Here is a 19,974-nt window from a genome sequence, read left to right on the forward strand (position 1 = left end):
ACAAGGAACTGGAAATTTAAGGCAAGCATACGATATTAAATTCATGTTTAATGTTCATTGTTATGTCGTTTTCCTAATTAGGAAATAAGTATTTAGTGGAGTGATAACTACCCATGTGGCAATCCACGTAGCGAAAATACAAAAATAAATCAAACCGATAGTTAGCAATTAGGCCGGCATGATTGAATTATACACAAAGATAGAATATTTGGACCTAACATGCCGCAAGGCTCTCAAAAACTCAAGATATGATATACTCAAATAACCAAAGGAGGTTCGGTTGTGGATGCCAGGTGGTTCACAAAGTTGAATATCTCGTGTGCGATTCTTTGATCGACCGACAGCGAAGAAGTTGAATCCCAGGGTTTGAAATGACTCTGTGATGTAATACCCAGTATGTCATAAATTTCCGTACTGGCAATGAAACTGGTTCTGTCGTTCTCAGACTGAACATCTTTTGGAACGCAAAATATCTGGTTGTGTTGGTTAAATAAGGGCCGCGTTGAAGGGGAGATGTTCAAGTGATGGAAACCCAGTGACAGGTTGCGGCAACTCTCAATAATAGAGTGAGGTGCCAGGCATTGTCGGCGAATTCTCGATGGGATGGTGCTGCAAATTTCCCTGGTCTGATTGAGCGGCTAGTAATAAAGATGTCCAAACATAGAATTATCCTAATTCTCTTCTTTGAACAGCTTTCAATCCCTCATCCCTTTAATGCCGGAAGATTCGTATAGGTTCGGCTCCTGATTGCCAAGAGGAGTAAAACCGTAAGACGATAGCCGCGTCTCCGCGTCGTTTCCGCTCTGCGTTTCCATTTGGTCAAGAAGCCGGTCGATCTCATCACCTGCTTGGGCCTCCAACCCTATAGATGCTGCTGGTACTGCGCCGGAAGCCCCTGAATTAAAGGAATTCACCACGCCTGCGTTTCTCGAATTCGATATATTACTTCCTTGTGAGGAAGTCTGTGTATTTCCATTGAAACTTGATTCTATTTGTGCCTCAATGCTAACGCTGACGTTGGTTTGCCTCGGTCGCGAGGTCGCATGATAGCCGGAGTTCTCCGGGCTAGACATAAACAACAAAGTCTCGATTGCATCTTGCTCCATAAGAGCATTTTGTGAAGGTGTACGTCGTTTCACCGGAGAACGATTGCTAGAACCCATCGGGCTTTCAGCATGACCATGAGATCTTAGAGTGGATGAGTTAAACGATGGTGTTCCAGAGATGGTAGACAAGTTAGAGTTGTAAGGATGTCCTTGTTGCTCTGAATGATATCGGCGATGACGTGGATGAGGGTTATAGCCAGGGATGCCATTTATTTCATTAGGGTTAGGCCGACGTCGCGCAGTGTTAGGATTATTTGCAGGAACGATGTTGACTGGAGGCGCAAGTTTAGGTGGTTGCAGCGAAGTGGTCTGCGGAGGCATGCTTGAACGAGTACGGTCAGATGTCCCATCCATATGCAAAGCACGCGTAGAGGATGTCTCTGGCGCTGAGAGAACGGTTCCCTCTGGTGAGCCATTTTGTGATTGACGAGATCCCGCCGCCAAATCCCCCATATTTCGCATATCATTTAGTTTCAGCAATCGGCTTGACGTAGTCGCTGTTTGTTGCCCCTGCCAGTTCTTTTCGACTTTAGCTGCTGCATATGATAGACGAGCTCGAAGTTGAGCGGACAGCTGATCACACATTATCAGTACAATAACATTGCAAAACCAAATAGAAAGTGATGGATGACCTCGGCGATTTTACTCCCCGTGGAGTCTAAACTCAATGTTCTTGAATGGCCCTTCACTCCATTGGCACGGAACTGGTTTTGGGACCCAGACACAGCCATTTTGACGTCGCCTGTCGCAGTCCGTTTATGCCCTCGATTTGGCTGCACTTGCGACTCAACTTGTCTTCTCGCGGGGCTGGAAGGGGGGCGCACGTGGCCATTTTTCCATGACTCGGAAACCAAGGGTTGCGCAAAGGAAGGGGTAGTTGTTTCCGTGGCATATTCGTTCAACCCGTTCAAAATTGAGTGTTTTTTGTGAGTTGAAAATGTGCTTGCGGCCGTTGTCCCAGGACTCGGAGGGGTCGCTCTCTCATCCATTGCGATCATGGACGCGAAACGCGGTACAGCCGAGGGACCTATCTGCGGTGGGCCCAATGAAGGTTCAGAGACACGAAGACTAGATGTATCAAGGGCTGGGATATGATTGTAGTTAGCATTCGCTGCGCAACCATCCAGATGGTTCTGGGGTCTGAAGAAGGCACTGCTGGGCTCGGGCATGTTGGCAGACTCGGCATGTAAGGCCTGGCTCTGAAGACCCGCCCCAACTCCGCGCGGAGCGACTGTTGCGGAAGTAAACCGCCGTTGCAGATCCACTGCTTGATCTGTGGTGGTGGCCATGCAGTTCGCTGGCTCTCGTCACGTTTAGACACGCTTGAGGGTTAAAACAGGGTCTGGAGCAGCGTCAGGCCTAGACGAAAGGGGGGTTGCACGAGGCAAGTAGGTACCGTGGAGAAAGCGGCATGTAGCAAGCGAGTAAGTAAGTGAAATTAGGCCCAGCCTGGCCGGGATTGGCCTTGGGATGGCCGGATAATCTAGAGAATGCTGACGGAAGAATTCGCAATGGTCTGCTAGGTCGCTGGAGGCTCAAACTAGACAGTAGACCTGCTGTTTCGAATAAGCCTATGTCGTAAATAAGGTGGCATACGCACAAACCGTTGACAGCGCAGCGAACGTGCAGCAGCTCCACCGCGACACACGAGGCCCGAAACGGAGTGGCGGATCGCCCATGCCAATGGGCAGCTAATTAGTGAGTGACGCTCGCGTCTAGTGGCTTTCTTGGAGAATTAGGCGTGTGGCTGCTCCTGGGCTAGGATGACGGGCGCTGCTCTGCGTGAAACGAGACATAACAGAATATGAAGTCCATCGCTGCATGTGCTGGTGCAAAAGTCAACACTGGCAGCAGGCGCGCTTCGCTTCACGGTGCAGACGCGACCGTGTCGCGGGTCATGTGACCTCGGTGCCTTATTCTTCAGGCCCCCGACCATGCCCTAATTAGAATGACTACTCGAACGTTCAGATGATATATATCCTGTGGCATCAATTGATACTGCTAACTTTTGGTATCTGCGGCTCATTATATATGTAGACAGACTCTAATAACCCGACGCCAGCAATGCATAACTTTGTACAGGTGAAAACGCATGTCGCCTTGCTCACCGACGCTTTTTACCACCTCTACCACCACCTTCGCTATCTGTGTGTTTTCTCTTCTTGCCCTCCTGTCTCCAGTAATCTTTCTTCTCGCGCTTCTCCCGCTCAGCCCTCTTTTCAGCGTTCTCGGCCACCTTGGCACGGTAGACCTGCTTGCGCTCCTCCTGTGCTGCGGCGCGTTTGGCCCGTTTATCGTTGTGCATGGTGCTGAGCTTCTGCATCAGGTCGCGGGCCTTCTTCTCTTCGCCGCCTAAAACAACTGCACGTTTCTGCACGTAGGTTTGCTCTTTCCGTGGCCGCATCTGAGTGATTTGCGATTTATAGGGCAATTCCTTTGCAAGCTGACGAGGGACGCGGAGGGGGTTGAAATGCCGTGTTGGCCGCTCAATGGTGCTGTACTGGGAGTTCTTCTGGAGAGGAGTTGCAATGCCCTCGGCTTTGCGAACCTCGCCAGTCAGACGCATTCTCTGCCATCCGTTCTCACCAGAAGCACTCTCATCCAGGTCTAACAGGTTGGTAACCGGGTTGTAGAATCGGTGGGGCTTGATGGGATACCAGGCACGCAAGAAGACGATATCGCTCATCAATATCTTGTCTTCAAATGTGGCTCGGAAATGTCCATCTGGTTTGCTGAGCGCGCGTTTGACCTGACCCCGGATGCCGGACACAGTGCGGATAGATGCGCCTTCGAATTTGGCAATCTCTAGCGAAGTACCGAACATGTCTCGGATGAATGCCGTGTTGCGGAAGATCTTGTATGGGTAACCGGTCAGTTTCAGCTTTTTCACAATCTCCGTGCTCTCGTCGACGTTTAGGACTACGCCGGTTGCTGCGATACGGAAACCGGGAAGCTTGTTGGAAAATGACTGAACGCAGCAAAACCCGGTGTTGGGAGCCACCAGGGGGCCGTAGAATGTCCCAAAACAATGCATATGCTCTGGAGTATATTTCAACATGCGGTTGCGAGTCCGCGAGTCGGAAATGCTGTACATAGGAAGACTCTGGAAGCGTCGCCAGCCGAGGGAGAAAATGAGCGGGTCGCCGCTCTTGAGGATCTTCTTGTGCCATCGATGCCTTTTGATACGAACTTGTACATAACCAAACCGTTCTTCAGTTGGAGCCAAACCACCAACAATGACTGGGAACCGGGGGTTAAATTTGGTTGAGAACTCGCACGGCACCTTTTCGAGCACAATACGTGCATAAGTGCCGGCTCGGTATCCTTCGGCTCGTGCGCGAGAGGCTGCATCGAGCGTCTCGAATTCGGCACGGTTGATATCCTGCTGCTTCTGCAGCTGTGCTTTTTGAGCATCGTACCAGTCATCTTCACCAAACTCGTGCTCGCCTTCGTCCTCGTTACGATCCCCGTTCTTTGCATTGGCGAAACCTTCACGGTCTTCCTCTTCAAATCGCAATCGTAGTTCTTCCTTCTTTTTGGCGTTTTGCTCACGCTCAGCTTCAAGATTAACCGAACCTTCAGCTTCATCTCCCTCTGCTTCGCTTTTATCTGCATCTTCTCCTAGCTTTTCATCAAAGCCGTTGAAAACTTCGCCAGTTTCCAAATCTTCGAATGCGCCATCGCCTTCATCATCACCTTCATCTTCGTCTTCATCTTCGTCGCTATCCGCACCCTCGGAGAGCTTTGCAGAGACAAACCGGCGACGTAAGGCTTCCACCGCATCCTCCTCGGACCATTTGTTCTCTAATTCTTCATAATCAAAGACGGGGATTGTCCGATCCTCCCATTCTCCCTCATTCTCAATGTCTGCCTTTTTGAAAAAGTCGTCCTCTTCTTCACCATCCACATCGTCACCACCAGCCTGATCCTCACCTTTCCATCTCGAGATGACTTCAGCGGGTGTGATGGATTCGTCGTAAAGCATACGGCTAAGGTCGGTGACACGATAGCTAGGGCGCTTTCCATGGAGGGCTTTGGCATTTTCAATCATGTTATCTTTCCATCGTAAGGCGCCCTCATTATCGTCATCATCATCTACTTCGAAATCTTCGTCTTCGTCTTCGTCCTCGTCTGACCCATCTTCCAGTTCCTGGTCTTCAACCGACGAGATGGAGCCAAGGTCCGAGTCGCTGTCAGCAAAAGCGATATCGTCTTCTGCATTTTTAGACTGTCCATTCTGCTTCTCACGGAAGCTAGCTGTAAAGTCTGCCGGTGTTTGAACTTCGTCGTCGCCCTCTTTGTCAGATATGTCGTCAGCGGAGTCTCCCTCTACTCCACCATCTAATTCGTCGTCATTTCCGCTTTCAAATCCTTCATCGTCGACCTCCTCCTCGGAAACATGTCCAACGCCATCGTCCATGAAACGAACTGATCGCTTATGCTTCCTGCCTGTACCGACTTCTTCGTCTTCTCTTGAGATTGTGTCTCCGTCTTTGAAAAGTCGGAGGCCGACATCAGCTTCTCCAAGCAGTTTCCGTTCACCTTGCAGACCCATGACGAGCTGCTCTCCTAGTCCCCGATTCTCATCATCTTCTTCATCTTCGTCTCGATTAAAAGTGGCGGATTTGACGTTGATGTACACGGCATCTTTGTCTATCAGGACACCACCGACGTCGGACATGGGGGCGAACAGTAGTTTCTGCTTTTCTCCTAGTCTTCTCCGGGCACCTTTACCTGTTGCTTTTGCAACTTGTTGATCCATAAAAGGCGTAGGACAAGGGTCAGGTAGCCCTTCGATGGCAGAAACTGTAAGGTCTCCAACACCAGGAACGTGGACGCGGGCACCCTGAGCGGGAAAATTCGTGCCTCGTAGGTATCCATACAGCGCTATTGTGCGGTCACATTTTTCGTCTTCTTCAATTTCAGTAGGTGGTGTAATATCTAAGAAGCGATCGGCAAGAGCGTAAGGATGTGAGTTGCGCCAGATGAGAGGACGTGGGTTTTTCATAACGGAAAGAAAGCGCGAGAGGTTGTGTATTTCACGGTCTGGATACCGACCATTCAACACTCCGGACAGATAGAAGAGTTTGGCGCCCTGGTAAAGCTCGCTCCAAAAACGATGCTTTAGTCGCTTCTTTGCGGCTTTTAATGTGCTCTGCTTTTTGAATAGATCGAGGTGGGTCAAAATGCCAAAGACATTTCCCGGCATCCCACTTGACGCCAACACGTTGAGAAACTCCATTGTCTCCATCTCGAAGCCATAATTGCCGTCGATCATGAGCAAGACGATATCCGCAATCTTGGCGACATCGACCATACTGGCCAGGGAATCTGAGGGGCATTCCAAAAACGTGAGGCGCCGGCGCTTGGATGTGACAACTGTAAGAGGCCCTGTTGGAGAGCTGAGGGTTTGCTTCGAGTATCGTTTAACCAATGACTTGATCAGAGTTGTTTTGCCCACTCCCGGGGGTCCAACGACTGTAACCACAATTGGCGGGGCTTCCTCTGGGAGACGGTCGACGAGGGGCACATGAAGGCGCTTTTCTTTGAGCTAGATATTCATCCAAAATTTAGTATATTGTGCCTTGAGATTTCATTCCAACTGGTGGGAGATGCGCTGACATACCTCGTGAGACCTCACAGCTTGTCTTCTACCTTTTCCAGGGTTCGAGAAAGCGAACGCCTTAGGGTTTTGACCTAGAATAAAAAAGCATTAGCTACTGACCCTTCCACTGTGTGACGAATATTGTCGCGCTGATATCTTGTCTGCAAGTATATTGTCTTCCCGAGCGAGAAAAAAAAAATTCGCACCTTCATATTTCTTCTTCTCCTTGCCCTTGTGATGGGCGCGATTTTTCTGATCCTCCATCTTGGATCACACAAAAACAGTTTTCGTCCAGGGCGATTCTGTTCGCACTCGAGGTGAACTGAATTGGCGTGCTGCGTGACTACTGCTGCGTGCTCATCCAGAAATTATTTCTTCCTCTCCGCTTTATGCGGATCAACAAACTTCCGGACGGCAGAAAAGTGGGGGCATCATCCCCTAGTCTATTTGTAGACTAGCCTTTCCCGTGTGCGCTAGTCCGGTAAAAGACTAGCGGGGATCCGCTTTGCTTTTGCTAATTGTTTCTCAGACGACCATTAAATATTTGCATGTCCAATACTCCCAGCAAGTCTGTCACACATGTACGACTGATTGCAAACGGTAAAATGGATAAAATACCATTGTGGCGCGGCCTCCTGCGTCAAACGGCCGATGAAGCTACAGGCAGCGGCAAGCATTAATCTTCTACTGTACTTCCAGTATCATTGATACCGAGATATGCGGGCATTAATACATGGTACAACAAGAAAGGCAACCCCGAAAGACCGGCGCAGAATGCCATGAGATGTGATTCAGGTCAGGAGTATAAACGTTGACTTGATTAGCTCGCGATTCTGAGACAAGCCTAGCCTTTAGCATCTATAGGAGTAGAATATTCACTGATACAAGGCAGTAATTACAATTACTATGGAATTATATTTTCATGATTATTGTCTACATATATATACACGTAGTAACTGGTCGCAATAATCTGAGCTTAGTGCAAGAAGCCAATGGTATAGTGACATCTGGAGATTGTTGGGAATAGAATCCGAAATCAAGACAACACACCGCACATGTATGATTGATGCTTTTATTCAAAGCTAGCTCTGCTTTATGGGAACTATTTATGCACTATCAGAATATGACCGGGAATTACTCCTAAATTCAACCTCCACCGCATCCACCACCGCCACATCCACCGCTGCCACAACCACCACTAGTGCAACCCCCTCCTCCACCTCCCCCAATGTCAGAAGCGAGATTCCCCAGACCATCAAAGACACTTCCGCAAGCTACACCTCCGCTTTGAGCAGCACATTGGCCTACCGCGACAGCATTGGTACATGTCCCCGTAGCACAGTTACCGTATCCCCCAACATTGGCATTCATCCAGCCCGGGTTGCTGGGATAAGGGCCAGTACTAATGCTTGGGTCCACCATGTATGGCGAATACAGTGGAAGATAATAGGGATAGCCCCATATCATCGGATGATAAGCATCCATCGTTAAGGTGTTGTTACCTTCACCGGCGCTGCCCTCCTTCTCGCGTCGTTTCTGTGCTCGACGACAGGCCTTATCCCACAGTCCTCGGAGACGCATCGTTCTTACGTCCTCTGGGGCCTCCACTTTGCGGGAGCGCACAGCATTATGTGTAGAAATATGTGGGTTTTTATCCGGCTCTGAGGAGATTGTTGGGTCGTCATGTAAATTTTTGGCTAGTGTGCGCGCATGTCTTGTTGTTGATGAAACCATGGTGCTACCGGAGTATAAAATGGGTTCCCGTGTGGCCTCACAGTACCAGCAGGTACATTCACTGTATATCTCGCCATTGGTGATGACTTTGTATTCGTTGCTGGTCCATTCGAATGCATCGGAGAGCTTTCCTTCGTCGACTTTATCGTCGTGGTTTGTGAATGTCCGGGGTCCGGATCGGACTGATCGGTTTGTTGTATAGTAGTAGTATCGAGGCGCAGACATTTGATGTGTGTGCCATGCAAGATCAACATCTAATGTTGGTACAGCCATTTTAGTGGGGTTACTGAACATGATTGCGAGAAAAGTCATGTATTTGAGAATCAATCGTTCCATCGTCGTTGAAAGAGCTGGTGAGTGTATCCAGTCGAGATTATCCATTTTTTGTATAAATGTACCCTGCCGGATAACTGCCCCGACGAGGTCCAGGCCGAACATAGAACTGTTCTCCCAGTAATGGGACATCATGCGTCGTATACTTATTTTTTGAATTTTTGTCAATCTGACTTTTCCGCCGTCGCCACTGATAGTTTTGATAAGGTACAAGTTGCCCATTTGTGCTTCAAGAAGACGTCGCACACCATTCATGTCGTTCACGGTTCCGCCGGGTTCGATGCAATTGTAAACTGTACGTTGACCAGCCTTGATTAGAGCGTTTGGGAATGAAAGCTCCTGAAGTTGGCTCGGAACACCATTTAGATTCAGATACGTTCCGGGCATTGGATGGTCAAAGGCTAGCAGGTCTTCCACATCTTTATTGAACCGAGCCACCCTCATCACTTGATGAGTGTGCCTAAACGTGCACTCACAGTAAGCCTCAAAGCCACTGTCGGCATATCCAGTGCACTCTTCAAATGCATAATCTGGCGAATGTCCAATCTCTCCTGTTGTCCAGGGGACATTCAATTGGCGCGAACACATAAGACACTCGAGAGTCTTCTCTTCGGACTCATCCAGATTATCCCAAAGACGCCCAGTTATCCCAGTGAAAGTCCTTATTGCTTCGTCACTGGGGTTATAGTTGAAGGTTTGAGTATCTATGGCGTCGTCAATTAACTGCCAGGGAAAGTCGGTGTTCCACAAGGCCATCTTGGAGACTCGGATGCAGTCTTCTAGGTAAGCACGAGGGTTGAGCATGTGAGCATGCCAAACCATGAGGACATCTGACACAATTCATATCAACAAACAATAATTTCTTGCCTTGATATTGCTAGGAAACTTACCAAGAGGGGGCAAATTATTTGCCGACCAGGGCAGTGGGTTGGACCCTATAATAGAATATTGAAGTTGTATAATCTGGGAAACAGTAGGGAGTTGTCCAGCGGGCACAATCTTTGTCCACCATTCCACGTAGCGATCCACTGCTCGGGAGGTGTACACTTCCCAGCGCTTCTCTCTGATACGTATCAAAGCCCTGCATTTGGCCATGTCGTCACCACCACCAAACTTGTCTGCCTGGGAGTCATGTATCCCAAATAGCCCGTCAACGGTGGAGACCGTGGAGCGCAAGTCGGCGAATGCTGCAAGTAGCTTCAGGTGTAAAATACATTGGTCCTTGGTGACGGTCTTGTCTGTGGCTGGCCCAAGATCGGGGAACCTGAGAGCCGGGATGTTACTGAAATATTGTCCAACCCGGTGTATATCGTATGGCGGAGGACCATCTTCCGCTTTGCTTAATGCGAATCCATTATTGCCCTTTTTAGAAATATTTCCTGGAAGCCGTTCAGATGCCATGTTGGTATGTAAAAAGGGCGTTAGAGGGGAGTATGTTCGGCTAGTTGACAGCTCAGAGCCATGAAAATGGTAGGAACGTGACTATTATATGTCCCACGGACAATAGCTATAGAATCAATTGCCAATAAGTCGTGAAGAAAAGTAGCTCTGTTGTTGCTATTGTCGTAGTCGGGGTTTTTTCGGAAGCCGAAGTAATACTAGGTCAGCCTTGCACCAGGTGTATTGCGCTAAAGCTATACTTATTGGCTCGTGATGGACAATTTTGTGTTCGAATGCGTAATTATCACGGAGGCAGTCAATAAATAGAGCTAGCCTCCTCGCTTAGTTCGCGGTGGTGGCGATGCAGCAAACATTTTAAAGATATGTAGAGCTTAGTTGCATGTGGTAATGGCTGAGCCTCGATGCTTTTCCTGCCATTCAGTGACGGTATGCTCCCGGCATGGCGGTTACCGCGCTGTTCATTGGCTACATGTAGCATATTTATTATTATACCACCCTATATTCGGGTAACTACCGTTGCGATACCTATTTGAGGAGTTCCCCCAAAGCGGATTATTCCTTGTAAAATTCAAACCATTTTCAAGACTGGGTTCCAATTTCATTGAAATTGAGAGAACAAGCGCAAACATTCACCGGAAAATAAAAGGCACTGATTGGCTGATGGGCCACTATTAAATAGTTCCTTTTAGGGTTAGGGTTAGGGTTAGGCTTCTCCATGGCTGCCCCGGGCAGTTTAGTTCCTGATTACTTGTCAAAGACACAGGGAAGTTTCACAGATTCTAAAGCAGTAGGGCTAGATGAGAAGATCTACTCCGCACCGAATAACTGTCCGTCTGTGGTGTTCCCCGGAACCTTGAAACCTTGGGATGACCTTCGATGAATCGTTGACGATTGTCAGGATCATCGACCCCTGATAAGCAACAGGAACCTAGTAAATTGTGACAAGTCAACTAAATAACTCACTGCATTGTTGCCTTCATCACTTCAAATATCGCTCGAGGATATCCCGATCTCTTACTTCCAACAAGATTTTAAATATTGATCGCAGATAGCATTATCTTACGAAAAAAACATTGAAGAAAATGGCCAGCGCATATTCTCGTCTGCCGCCGGAGCTACTGCTAATGATTCTGCCAAATTTACCGGACCTTCCATCTCTTTATAAATTCATATGTGCATCCTCAATAGCGAGTGCTGCCTTTACCATCGATGCCGCCAATATTTTGAATGACGTTATTGAGCGATCTATCCCACACTTTAAGACTTTAGCACGCGTTATTGCAGTTATAGGCTCGTTGGATATACAGAGCAAGCCGAAAACATCGCGTTCAAAGCTTTTCGACTCGTTGATCGCCAAATATGCATCTCTACCTGAAGGCATGCTCGTGAATGACACATTAGGAGCACGGTATTTGTTGCTTACTGCTTATCGTGTCGAGCATCTTATGCATATCTGCATCACCACTCTCCTTCAGAATATTCATGAACATATATTTACCAGTCAAGTGGACGAAAACACGCCGTTTGATAAATTGTGTAAATTAAAAAGTTTACGGCACGGTGTATTTTTCACACCAGCTGCGTGGTGGTCTCCGTCATGGGTTGAGAGATTTCGCGTTGAACGAGCTCTCTGGAAGTTGTTTATTTATTGGAATATCCGAACAATTTGTTGTGATAACATTCTTGAAGACGATCCTGGCTTGAGTCAGTACAACGAAAAGATCCTGGATATAAACTCGGACATTGGAGTGGAAAAAGGTCAAGACGGGGTGGGGCCCCGGGAAATAGACGAAGTAAATTGTGTCTCGGAGGCCATTCGGGAATTTCTCGATTGCAATCCAATGATATTTTTTACGGAATTATTTGCTCACAGACGTCAACTATGCATTGAAAAGGCCTGGTCCAAATGTTCACTCAGTCTGAACGAGACTGAATCTTGGAGATTTGAAGAACCACAGCCATTAAAAGGTACTCGTGATGACCCTTGGGGCCAGGGTGCATGCTGGACCACCAAATCTAATTCCAAATTTAGTGAGTTTGGCTGGCGGTATTGGCACTCTTTTAATAGTGACAATTTGCATCTAGAAAGACATGATCTTTGGTTTCCTGATTACTTAGGGCTCTGCCTTTGGGACTACAAGCGACTGCAGTATCTTGGATTAAATGAAACCAGCGCCAGCTCCCTGGATCATTTTCTGGGTCCACCAAGAGAGCCTGATATGAAATTCTCCTCTCCAAACATCTGGAAACGTTGGGTTGATTTATTTATTCATGAGTTGGCCAGATTACCAGGAGGTGGAAAGCAGAAGCTGTCGAAGGATTGCAAGGAACGCATACGGAAATGGAAAGCTGCAGTGAGACTTGCGTCTAAGGATAGAGGTTTATCTAATACTGGGTAAATCTCGTACGACGATTCAACATTGAATTGATCACCTGCATGGACCAGTCATGCCGAAAATATATCCTATATAATTCATTCAAGAATGTTTTACTGAGCGCTTTTGTGAAATTCTGTTCTTCAAGTATTTTAAATGCAATGAAAGTTAATGTAATTTGTACCTATAAATTCTTAATTGTAGCTCAAACTTCTGTGTTCAAGATACTGTTTCATTACGATGTGTATTCATACCTGTTGATTAGCTAGATGCCCGTAATGTTTGATCTCATCTCGAGTCACCATATCAGTATTTCTTTTTATGTGAAATTACTATATTTCGAAGCAATCCATGGTATAAAGGGTCGATGCTTTTCGACCTCGTCGTCCCACCGTGTGAGATACTCTCAGCATTAACCTCACAGTGCTTAGGGTCTTCAACGGGGTCGTCTCCTTGACTTTCAAAAAACGGATCTGCAATCCAAGGATGATTCTGGAGTCGACGAATCGACTCAATGTCTCCCGTACCATCATAAAGCCAGATGCCAACATCATAGCTTCTATGCCAATTAAACAAGCGCGATGTTGCAACCCCCGACAGCTCATCAGCAGCGTGCTGTTCCGCGTATATTTCTACAGAAGATCTTTGCATGAGAAAAGATTTCGATCTCCCTTTGATGTCGACATTTTTTGGAGGGGACTGAAAAAAAGGAGGGACTTGTTTGAGAAGATTTAAGAATGCATTCATATAGAACGGGAAAGTGTTAGAGCCTTCTAGGTGTGTTGAAGATGCATACCTCCAGTCATCGAATTTTGACTGAAAGCAGTCATTAAACTGCGCTGTTGATGGACAAACTCCGTCACCAGGGGACCAATCCACATCGAGGTCGCTGTCGGTCACATCTCTATAGTCGGATGGGCATTTGTATTCAGCACTCATGGAATTTTTCATTTGGGTGACTCCGGTGATGGATGGAGGTAGACTTGAGCCTCCGCTTCCCATGATGATCGTATAGGTTGTTAGTGTCGTCGAATGAGCTGTTGTTCAATAGGGTGTGGTGGTGTATCGGTTGAAAAGGGCGGTGAAACGTACATATGGGGGTGAAGCTGCCCTTCATTTCCCATCATGCGAACCCGGCACCAATTGTGGCAGTATTGAGTAAAACAATAGAACACATCATTCGCCTTGGGTATTGCATGAAACGTTCCTAGAATTTCACCATCAAAGGCCAAGGGCAGGAAGGCAATCGGTCAGGTGAGATAAGTTAGTCTACATGCAACATCTAATTAGTTCTATTATCTAATGCATATATCCAAGATATTATAACTTAGTGTGGAGAAAAGTCATTGATCATATTTAGACAAGTTTCGTTTTTCTCCGCCACTATTATTAGAAGTTATCGTCTGCGTAGAACGTTTATCTTAAGTTATCTATTGTTACAATATCGCCTTCATGCCCAAAACGTTCTTACGAGGAGCTAGTAATCCACAAGGTCACCCTCTGTAGATTTCACATATTTGCCGCTTAATTGCGGGAGATAAAAGCATCTCCTACTCGATTGATATTCTCATTAAACAAATACATGCAATACGGTGGAGTACTCCACTACTAGCAAAACTAAATCCTCTGAGTCTTTATGTAGACTCCGGAATAATTTTGTAGATCTATAGATTCATCCACGTGGGAGACCTAGATCTTTTTCTAAAATGTTCATTAGTAGAGGTAACAGAGCTTTCACACATGAACCTTACGACTGTCCAGCGGCCACCTCCTCCGAAACCATCTACTTCAAGGTCTCCATCCTCCTCGCGTTTTTTCTAGACTTATATTTAGTGTATATATTCGGCAAAGGAAAGAGAGTCTCATCACTTACCACTGTCCAGCGACCACCTCCTCCGAAATTACCGCCGAAACCATCTACTTCAAGGTCCCCATCTTCCTCACGTTTTTTCTAATTTACATTTAGTGTATAGATCCAACAAGGGAAAATTGCATCACTTACCACCGTCCAGCGGCCACCTCCTCCAAAGTTTCCCCCAAAGCCGTCTACTTCAAGGTCTCCATCCTCTTCACGTTTTTTCTAAGTTTATATTTAGTGTATATATTCCGCAAAAAAAAGTCTCATTACTTACAACTGTCCAGCGACCGCCTCCTCCGAAATTACCTCCAAAACCGTCCACTTCGGCATTCCCTGGATTCGGAGATGCCCTTGCTTCACTAATCGAAGCGAGAAAGAGTGTAACCCACGGAAGTATAGTTGATACTTTCATTTCGGAGATCGAGTTGTATGAATTATGGATAAACGAAATAAAACTTAGCTATGTTGTAAGGTTAGATAAATCGGTATCTGCTGAGGGTTTTCCCAAGTTTATATACCTTTAGTTTCAGGATAGTTGTCGCCCCGAATCGTCATCCTCCTACGAAAGTAAAACATATAATTGCGTTATCAGCGTGGCTACAAGCCTATTCCAGTGTCTCTACCAGGAGGATTACAGGTCACACGAGCACCTTCTATATATATGCTAGTGGTCAGCTCAATCGGGTCTGTTGAACCGCCATGAATGCGATATAGTGATCACATGCATGTCTTATTAGCCGATATTAAAAAAAATTGACCTATTGTTATCAAGTAGTATACGCCTCTTGTTGGCTGATGTCGAATCCCGCCCTAGTTATTCCATTCATGACCACACTCTAGCCCAACCCATATTTTGTCAGAAAAGGTAAGCACCTAGGTATAATCCCCAAATACATGCAAAGAGATTACCCGCCAGATTGGGCTGTATCAGCAGAATTAATACTCCTTCTCTATTGTCAAGACGCTCAGTATTTTCATACGGATACTCGAGTGAAACAGTGACTGCTTACTTCGCCGCTGAAGAATTAGCTTTGTATCTTAGCTTGTAGCCCGTGCTATAGCCTTTTATCACGCTATAAAATTCTTGTTGATAACGGGATTTAAGCCGATTTTAGCAATGTCATTAGTGCTTATGCCATAACACAATCGGACTCCGATTAAGCCCCGGCCAATAACCAGTCAGATAGCCATACATATACAAATTTAGAAGTCTGCGCGCGCAATACAACCATTTTAGGGAAAGTTCCGATCATATTCCTAACTTCTGGAATTGTTTCTTAATTATGATAACAAAAAGCCTGCTCATCAAACCTTGTCGCTTGGCTTCAACTCTAGTCAAGATGAAAGAAATGGGCAGTAACACCTCACTGGAGCCGCTTTTGATGGAAGGCGACAGAGAGTGTGATAACAGCAGCCCTGACTTCAACGAGAAGAATAATCCTCGATCTCCATTTTTCACTCGCAAGTCCCTATCGGTGTTCATTGCGAACTTTCTTCTCCTCATTCTCTCAGTTGTGATCCTTGTTTTTGCGAAATTCGAGTCCTCCAGGCAATCGAGCCTTTGCACTAAAGAACATTCTTTCTACTGTATGTTATTTCGCTCATTCCATGGATGCTTTGTATATTATATATTAACTGACTGCTATTCATAAGCACCGGCATTGGAAGGGGTAAAGTATGAAAAGGTTCGATTTGCTGGTCTCCCGGAGTTGGATTCAAAATGGAGAGGGCCCCCTAGTTCTTTGCTTGATGAGGCATGGGACAACGTCACTTCCAAAGGTAGTCATCCTTTAAAAAGAAATAGACATGGTGGGTTTGATAGCTAATATTTTCTCGACAGTCCCAGAGATCCCTGTTGATGAAAGTGTCGTTCATCGAACGCATAACCAACTCGATATAAACTCTTTGACACGGTTTCCACCTGAGTTTGGAGGGCAGATATACAGTGAGGTAGAATGGAAACATCAGTTACACTGTCTGGTACGCGGTCTCTATTGGTTACATTGTGCAAATAGTCGTTGCTAATACTGTGGATACATAGAATCTCATGCGGAAGTACATACATTTCGATTACTATAAAAATACCACGTCTCTATTCTACGCATACTCTTCCGACGAGATTGTAAACCATTTGGGTATGTTCTGCCCCTTGTTCTCTTCCTAAAAAGAGAGAGACAAAAAGCCCTAGAGGCTAATTCGATTTTCTATTCATACTAGCTCACTGCATCGATATGCTCCGTCAGTCTGTTATGTGTAACGCCGACACGGGGCTGATATTTTCATATTGGATCGAAGGACATGATCACAAGCACGTCGATTTCAATAACGAGCATGTCTGTCGGAATTTTGAGAGCTTGCTGGAATATCAGCAGCAGAATGGTCACCTAATTGCACAGAAATTGCTTGTTAGACATCCTGGGGCAGTCGATCTTCCTGACTATCCGGAAAATGTGACTCGACTAATGATGCGACCTGAAGAAAGAAACAAATACTATCTCTAACAGTAAAATTTACATAATTCATAGCTTATAATTAGATTTGCTAAAAGGGACGTACGGTATATCGATTTCTTCTAGGCTTGATACTGCAGTTTCTTATCTAATTGGTAGAGCAAGGCTCAATCTTCGCATAACCCATGAAATTGAAATCATGTAATTGACGCCGTGTTTCCTCATCGAAACAGTAGAGCTTCGGCAATATTGCTGCATTATGAGTATTTTATTTGTTAATGTCGAGCGATTCAGAGCCCTGAGGAATATTTTTGCGTCTCTCAAGAGGGTCTCTAGCGATCGCTTGTTCTGTCGGCGATAATGCGTCAAATCTTTGAACGTAATAGAATCGGTGCTGACCAAGTTCTAATTAACGGGAAAGTTATGCATCGGCGATAGTACATGGGGGCTAAATTAGTACTGCCTGTATGAAGCTCATAACACTAAAAAATGGCATCATTTGGTCATGTTTTTATGCTGTTTGGCTGAAAAGGTCTCTTCAATTCCTTGGTGTCACTACTGATAGGTGACATGGTTATTTTCATTTAACAGGCGCTTCCTCTCCATCATCAGCAGATATGCACTGCCTTTTGTAAAACCAAATGTGCTGCACTTTTTAGTACTTAGTACTCATTAGTTCTCGCCCTGAATATGATGTGTATCATGCAGGCGGTCATGATAATGTGAACCTAAGCAAGGGATTTATTGTAGATTATATGCAAAATTTTCTGTGTCTACTCATTATATTCTTCCTTCATTCAATTTTATCCAATACGTTCCTTTATCATCTTCATGCCTGTTTACATGTACCCACATAAAATAGTGGGTCAGGGGATATTACGTAAACACGCAGGTGAAATCTCTTTTTTTCTCAGCCGAGATTTCTTCTTCAACAAATAAATTTGGCTGATGATGTGAATAATGGAAATCATATGATAGGAAGAGACTGAATCCCATTGGGGTCTTGATCTTAACAGAACCATCTACTGAGGCCAACCTTTTCCCATCCACTCATAACCTTCAATGTTGAACGTTTGTGACATTGCACTTGCTATAGGTATCTGATTGCTCGACTGCGTATCAATAAGTTCTATATATCTTTCCAATAGATGCTAGCTACTATCATAATTAAGCAATCTGGTTTCATTTTTTTGAAAATTTTAATAGAACAAGTCTCTAATTTTATGTTATTTTCTAAAGTTGGCTGATTGTTATGGTGGCGCGGACTTGGAGCCGACTCGGCGCATCTAATCCTTCATTTTAGTATGAGGATACATTCTAGTTGTAGAGTGAGGCGATCCATTAAGTGATGAAAAAATTGGTAAAAATCACCGTCCGCTCTCAACTGTACAAAAAAACGCCTGGTTCATCCAACAATCTTTCAACCGGCGTGACCGGATTTTAATTGTCAAATCTTGGCAAGGATCAATCATCGCCGTCCCATTGTTAAAATATTAATTAGAGGTGATAAGTATCCTAACTAATAGATATTCTAATTTAATAGTATAATACTATAATAACAAATCTAAGCTATTCTAGTCTCTATTACGGCTTACACTAGTTAAGTGGCGGCCAGCGCTACTGAGCTAGATACATGTTCCTTTGAATGTTGGTTGTATTGGATTACAAGTATTTAGTCAGGGACCGATACCCGTTCAGCTGAAAGATGGTATATCCCCCCCCCCCCCCCCCCCCCCCCCCCCAAAAACGAGTGAGCGTCACAATTAAGTGATAACTCTTGCTCCAGAAGAAACGCATACATACAGTCCTACCAACCTCTGTTTGGTATTTAGTCTTCGGTCCGGATATATACCACCTCAAGATCCCAAAACATGGTTTGGCATGCTTCGTGGGCGCTAATCGGCGTTCTTGTCACCATTATTGTCCCGTCTACCGAATCCAATATCCAATTCGGATGCACTGTCCATCAAGAAGAAAGGAGAGAAAGAGTGCAACAGATTCTTGCTCCAACATGTGCCGTAGGAACTTGCGACGGCCAATACCGTTATCTGAAACAGGTGGGCAAGGGTTCGTATAGTGCCGTGATAAAAGCACAGTCATCGACCACTGGCGAGCTTGTTGCCATCAAAATCTTCGACAAAAAGGAAGACAAAGAATCCTTCGACGAGTACATTGAGAAAGTCCAGTCCGAGTTTGATTTAGCGTCTCGATTGATACACCCTCATATCATCCGATCGCTCGAACTAAGACAGGACGAGGAAACATGGTTATATGTCATGGAGTATTGTGATACTCAATTGATTGCGAAACTGCTCTCCCAAAGCATGACTCAAAACGATATGTCAGACATATTTGTGCAACTTTTGAAAGCTGTACAGTATCTACATACGAGAGAAATTGCGCATCGTGACATCAAAATCCACAATATAATGCTATGTAGCGACGGGAACGCCAAGTTGATTGATTTTGGCGAAGCATTGAACGTGACTCGGGCTGAAGATGGGAGCACAGGTTGGTGACATATTTGCCGGTGCCATGCGCATCCCAGTATTATGAAGAAAATTTGGATATTGTCCCCTACTAACTTAACTTTTTAGACTTTGTCGGTACATACGAATATATAGCTCCTGAAGTGTATAGGACAGAGCCATATAACGCTTTAAAGGCGGATGTCTGGGCATTAGCCATCCTGTTTACGGCACTATCGCTACAGGAATATCCCTGGCAGCGGGCTAAGATGACCGACTCTAGTTTCTCTGCCTTTGCCCAAGACCCATACGACACTCTCTTAGTCCGTCTTCCAATAGAGTCGCACCGTGTCATCTCCCATATGCTGAAGATTGAGCCTACTAGCCGGGCTGATCTTGATGATATATTTGATGATCCTTGGATCCAAGAGGCCAGCAAGAACTACATGTATATTTAGTGACTGGAAAGTTTATATATCAATAATTTAGAACTCTGTACATCAATCAATAATTACAAATATCTAAGCTAGTAAAGCGTGAATATAATGAATATGAAAGTGTCCTTACTAAAAATATGGATTAGAAAAGAAACATGTGAATGTATGAAAAATTCATCTAGAAATATCCTTAATAACAACAGCCAA

At 45.5% G+C, this 19,974-nt stretch overlaps 6 protein-coding genes across 6 annotated transcripts; 3 read left to right on the forward strand and 3 right to left on the reverse strand.

Annotated features, from left to right (window-relative positions):
* Positions 1 to 695: 695 nt before the first annotated feature.
* TRUGW13939_05303 (uncharacterized protein) lies at positions 696 to 2,395 on the reverse strand (the record flags this gene model as incomplete). Its single annotated transcript, XM_035488467.1, has 2 exons — positions 696 to 1,679; positions 1,739 to 2,395. 2 exons carry the CDS (start codon positions 2,393 to 2,395, stop codon positions 696 to 698), a joined length of 1,641 nt encoding a protein of 546 aa, XP_035344360.1.
* Positions 2,396 to 3,210: 815 nt separating this feature from the next.
* TRUGW13939_05304 (uncharacterized protein) lies at positions 3,211 to 10,179 on the reverse strand (the record flags this gene model as incomplete). Its single annotated transcript, XM_035488468.1, has 6 exons — positions 3,211 to 6,657; positions 6,733 to 6,803; positions 6,918 to 6,975; positions 8,020 to 9,197; positions 9,255 to 9,608; positions 9,669 to 10,179. 6 exons carry the CDS (start codon positions 10,177 to 10,179, stop codon positions 3,211 to 3,213), a joined length of 5,619 nt encoding a protein of 1,872 aa, XP_035344361.1.
* Positions 10,180 to 11,261: 1,082 nt separating this feature from the next.
* TRUGW13939_05305 (uncharacterized protein) lies at positions 11,262 to 12,578 on the forward strand (the record flags this gene model as incomplete). The annotated part of the gene is made up of 1 exon (XM_035488469.1): positions 11,262 to 12,578. The coding sequence occupies one exon, from the start codon at positions 11,262 to 11,264 to the stop codon at positions 12,576 to 12,578; it is 1,317 nt and encodes a 438-aa protein (XP_035344362.1).
* A 1,640-nt stretch (positions 12,579 to 14,218) lies between these two features.
* On the reverse strand, positions 14,219 to 14,824 carry TRUGW13939_05306 (uncharacterized protein; the record flags this gene model as incomplete). The annotated part of the gene is made up of 5 exons (XM_035488470.1): positions 14,219 to 14,243; positions 14,301 to 14,371; positions 14,428 to 14,505; positions 14,557 to 14,634; positions 14,687 to 14,824. The coding sequence occupies 5 exons, from the start codon at positions 14,822 to 14,824 to the stop codon at positions 14,219 to 14,221; spliced, it is 390 nt and encodes a 129-aa protein (XP_035344363.1).
* A 937-nt stretch (positions 14,825 to 15,761) lies between these two features.
* Positions 15,762 to 16,913, forward strand: TRUGW13939_05307 (uncharacterized protein; the record flags this gene model as incomplete). Its single annotated transcript, XM_035488471.1, has 5 exons — positions 15,762 to 15,999; positions 16,066 to 16,191; positions 16,253 to 16,392; positions 16,454 to 16,547; positions 16,630 to 16,913. The coding sequence occupies 5 exons, from the start codon at positions 15,762 to 15,764 to the stop codon at positions 16,911 to 16,913; spliced, it is 882 nt and encodes a 293-aa protein (XP_035344364.1).
* Positions 16,914 to 18,733: 1,820 nt separating this feature from the next.
* TRUGW13939_05308 (uncharacterized protein) lies at positions 18,734 to 19,788 on the forward strand (the record flags this gene model as incomplete). Its single annotated transcript, XM_035488472.1, has 2 exons — positions 18,734 to 19,373; positions 19,460 to 19,788. 2 exons carry the CDS (start codon positions 18,734 to 18,736, stop codon positions 19,786 to 19,788), a joined length of 969 nt encoding a protein of 322 aa, XP_035344365.1.
* Positions 19,789 to 19,974: the final 186 nt, after the last annotated feature.

The sequence above is a fragment of the Talaromyces rugulosus genome, chromosome III, assembly GCF_013368755.1.
Source record: "Talaromyces rugulosus chromosome III, complete sequence".
NCBI lineage: Eukaryota > Fungi > Ascomycota > Eurotiomycetes > Eurotiales > Trichocomaceae > Talaromyces > Talaromyces rugulosus.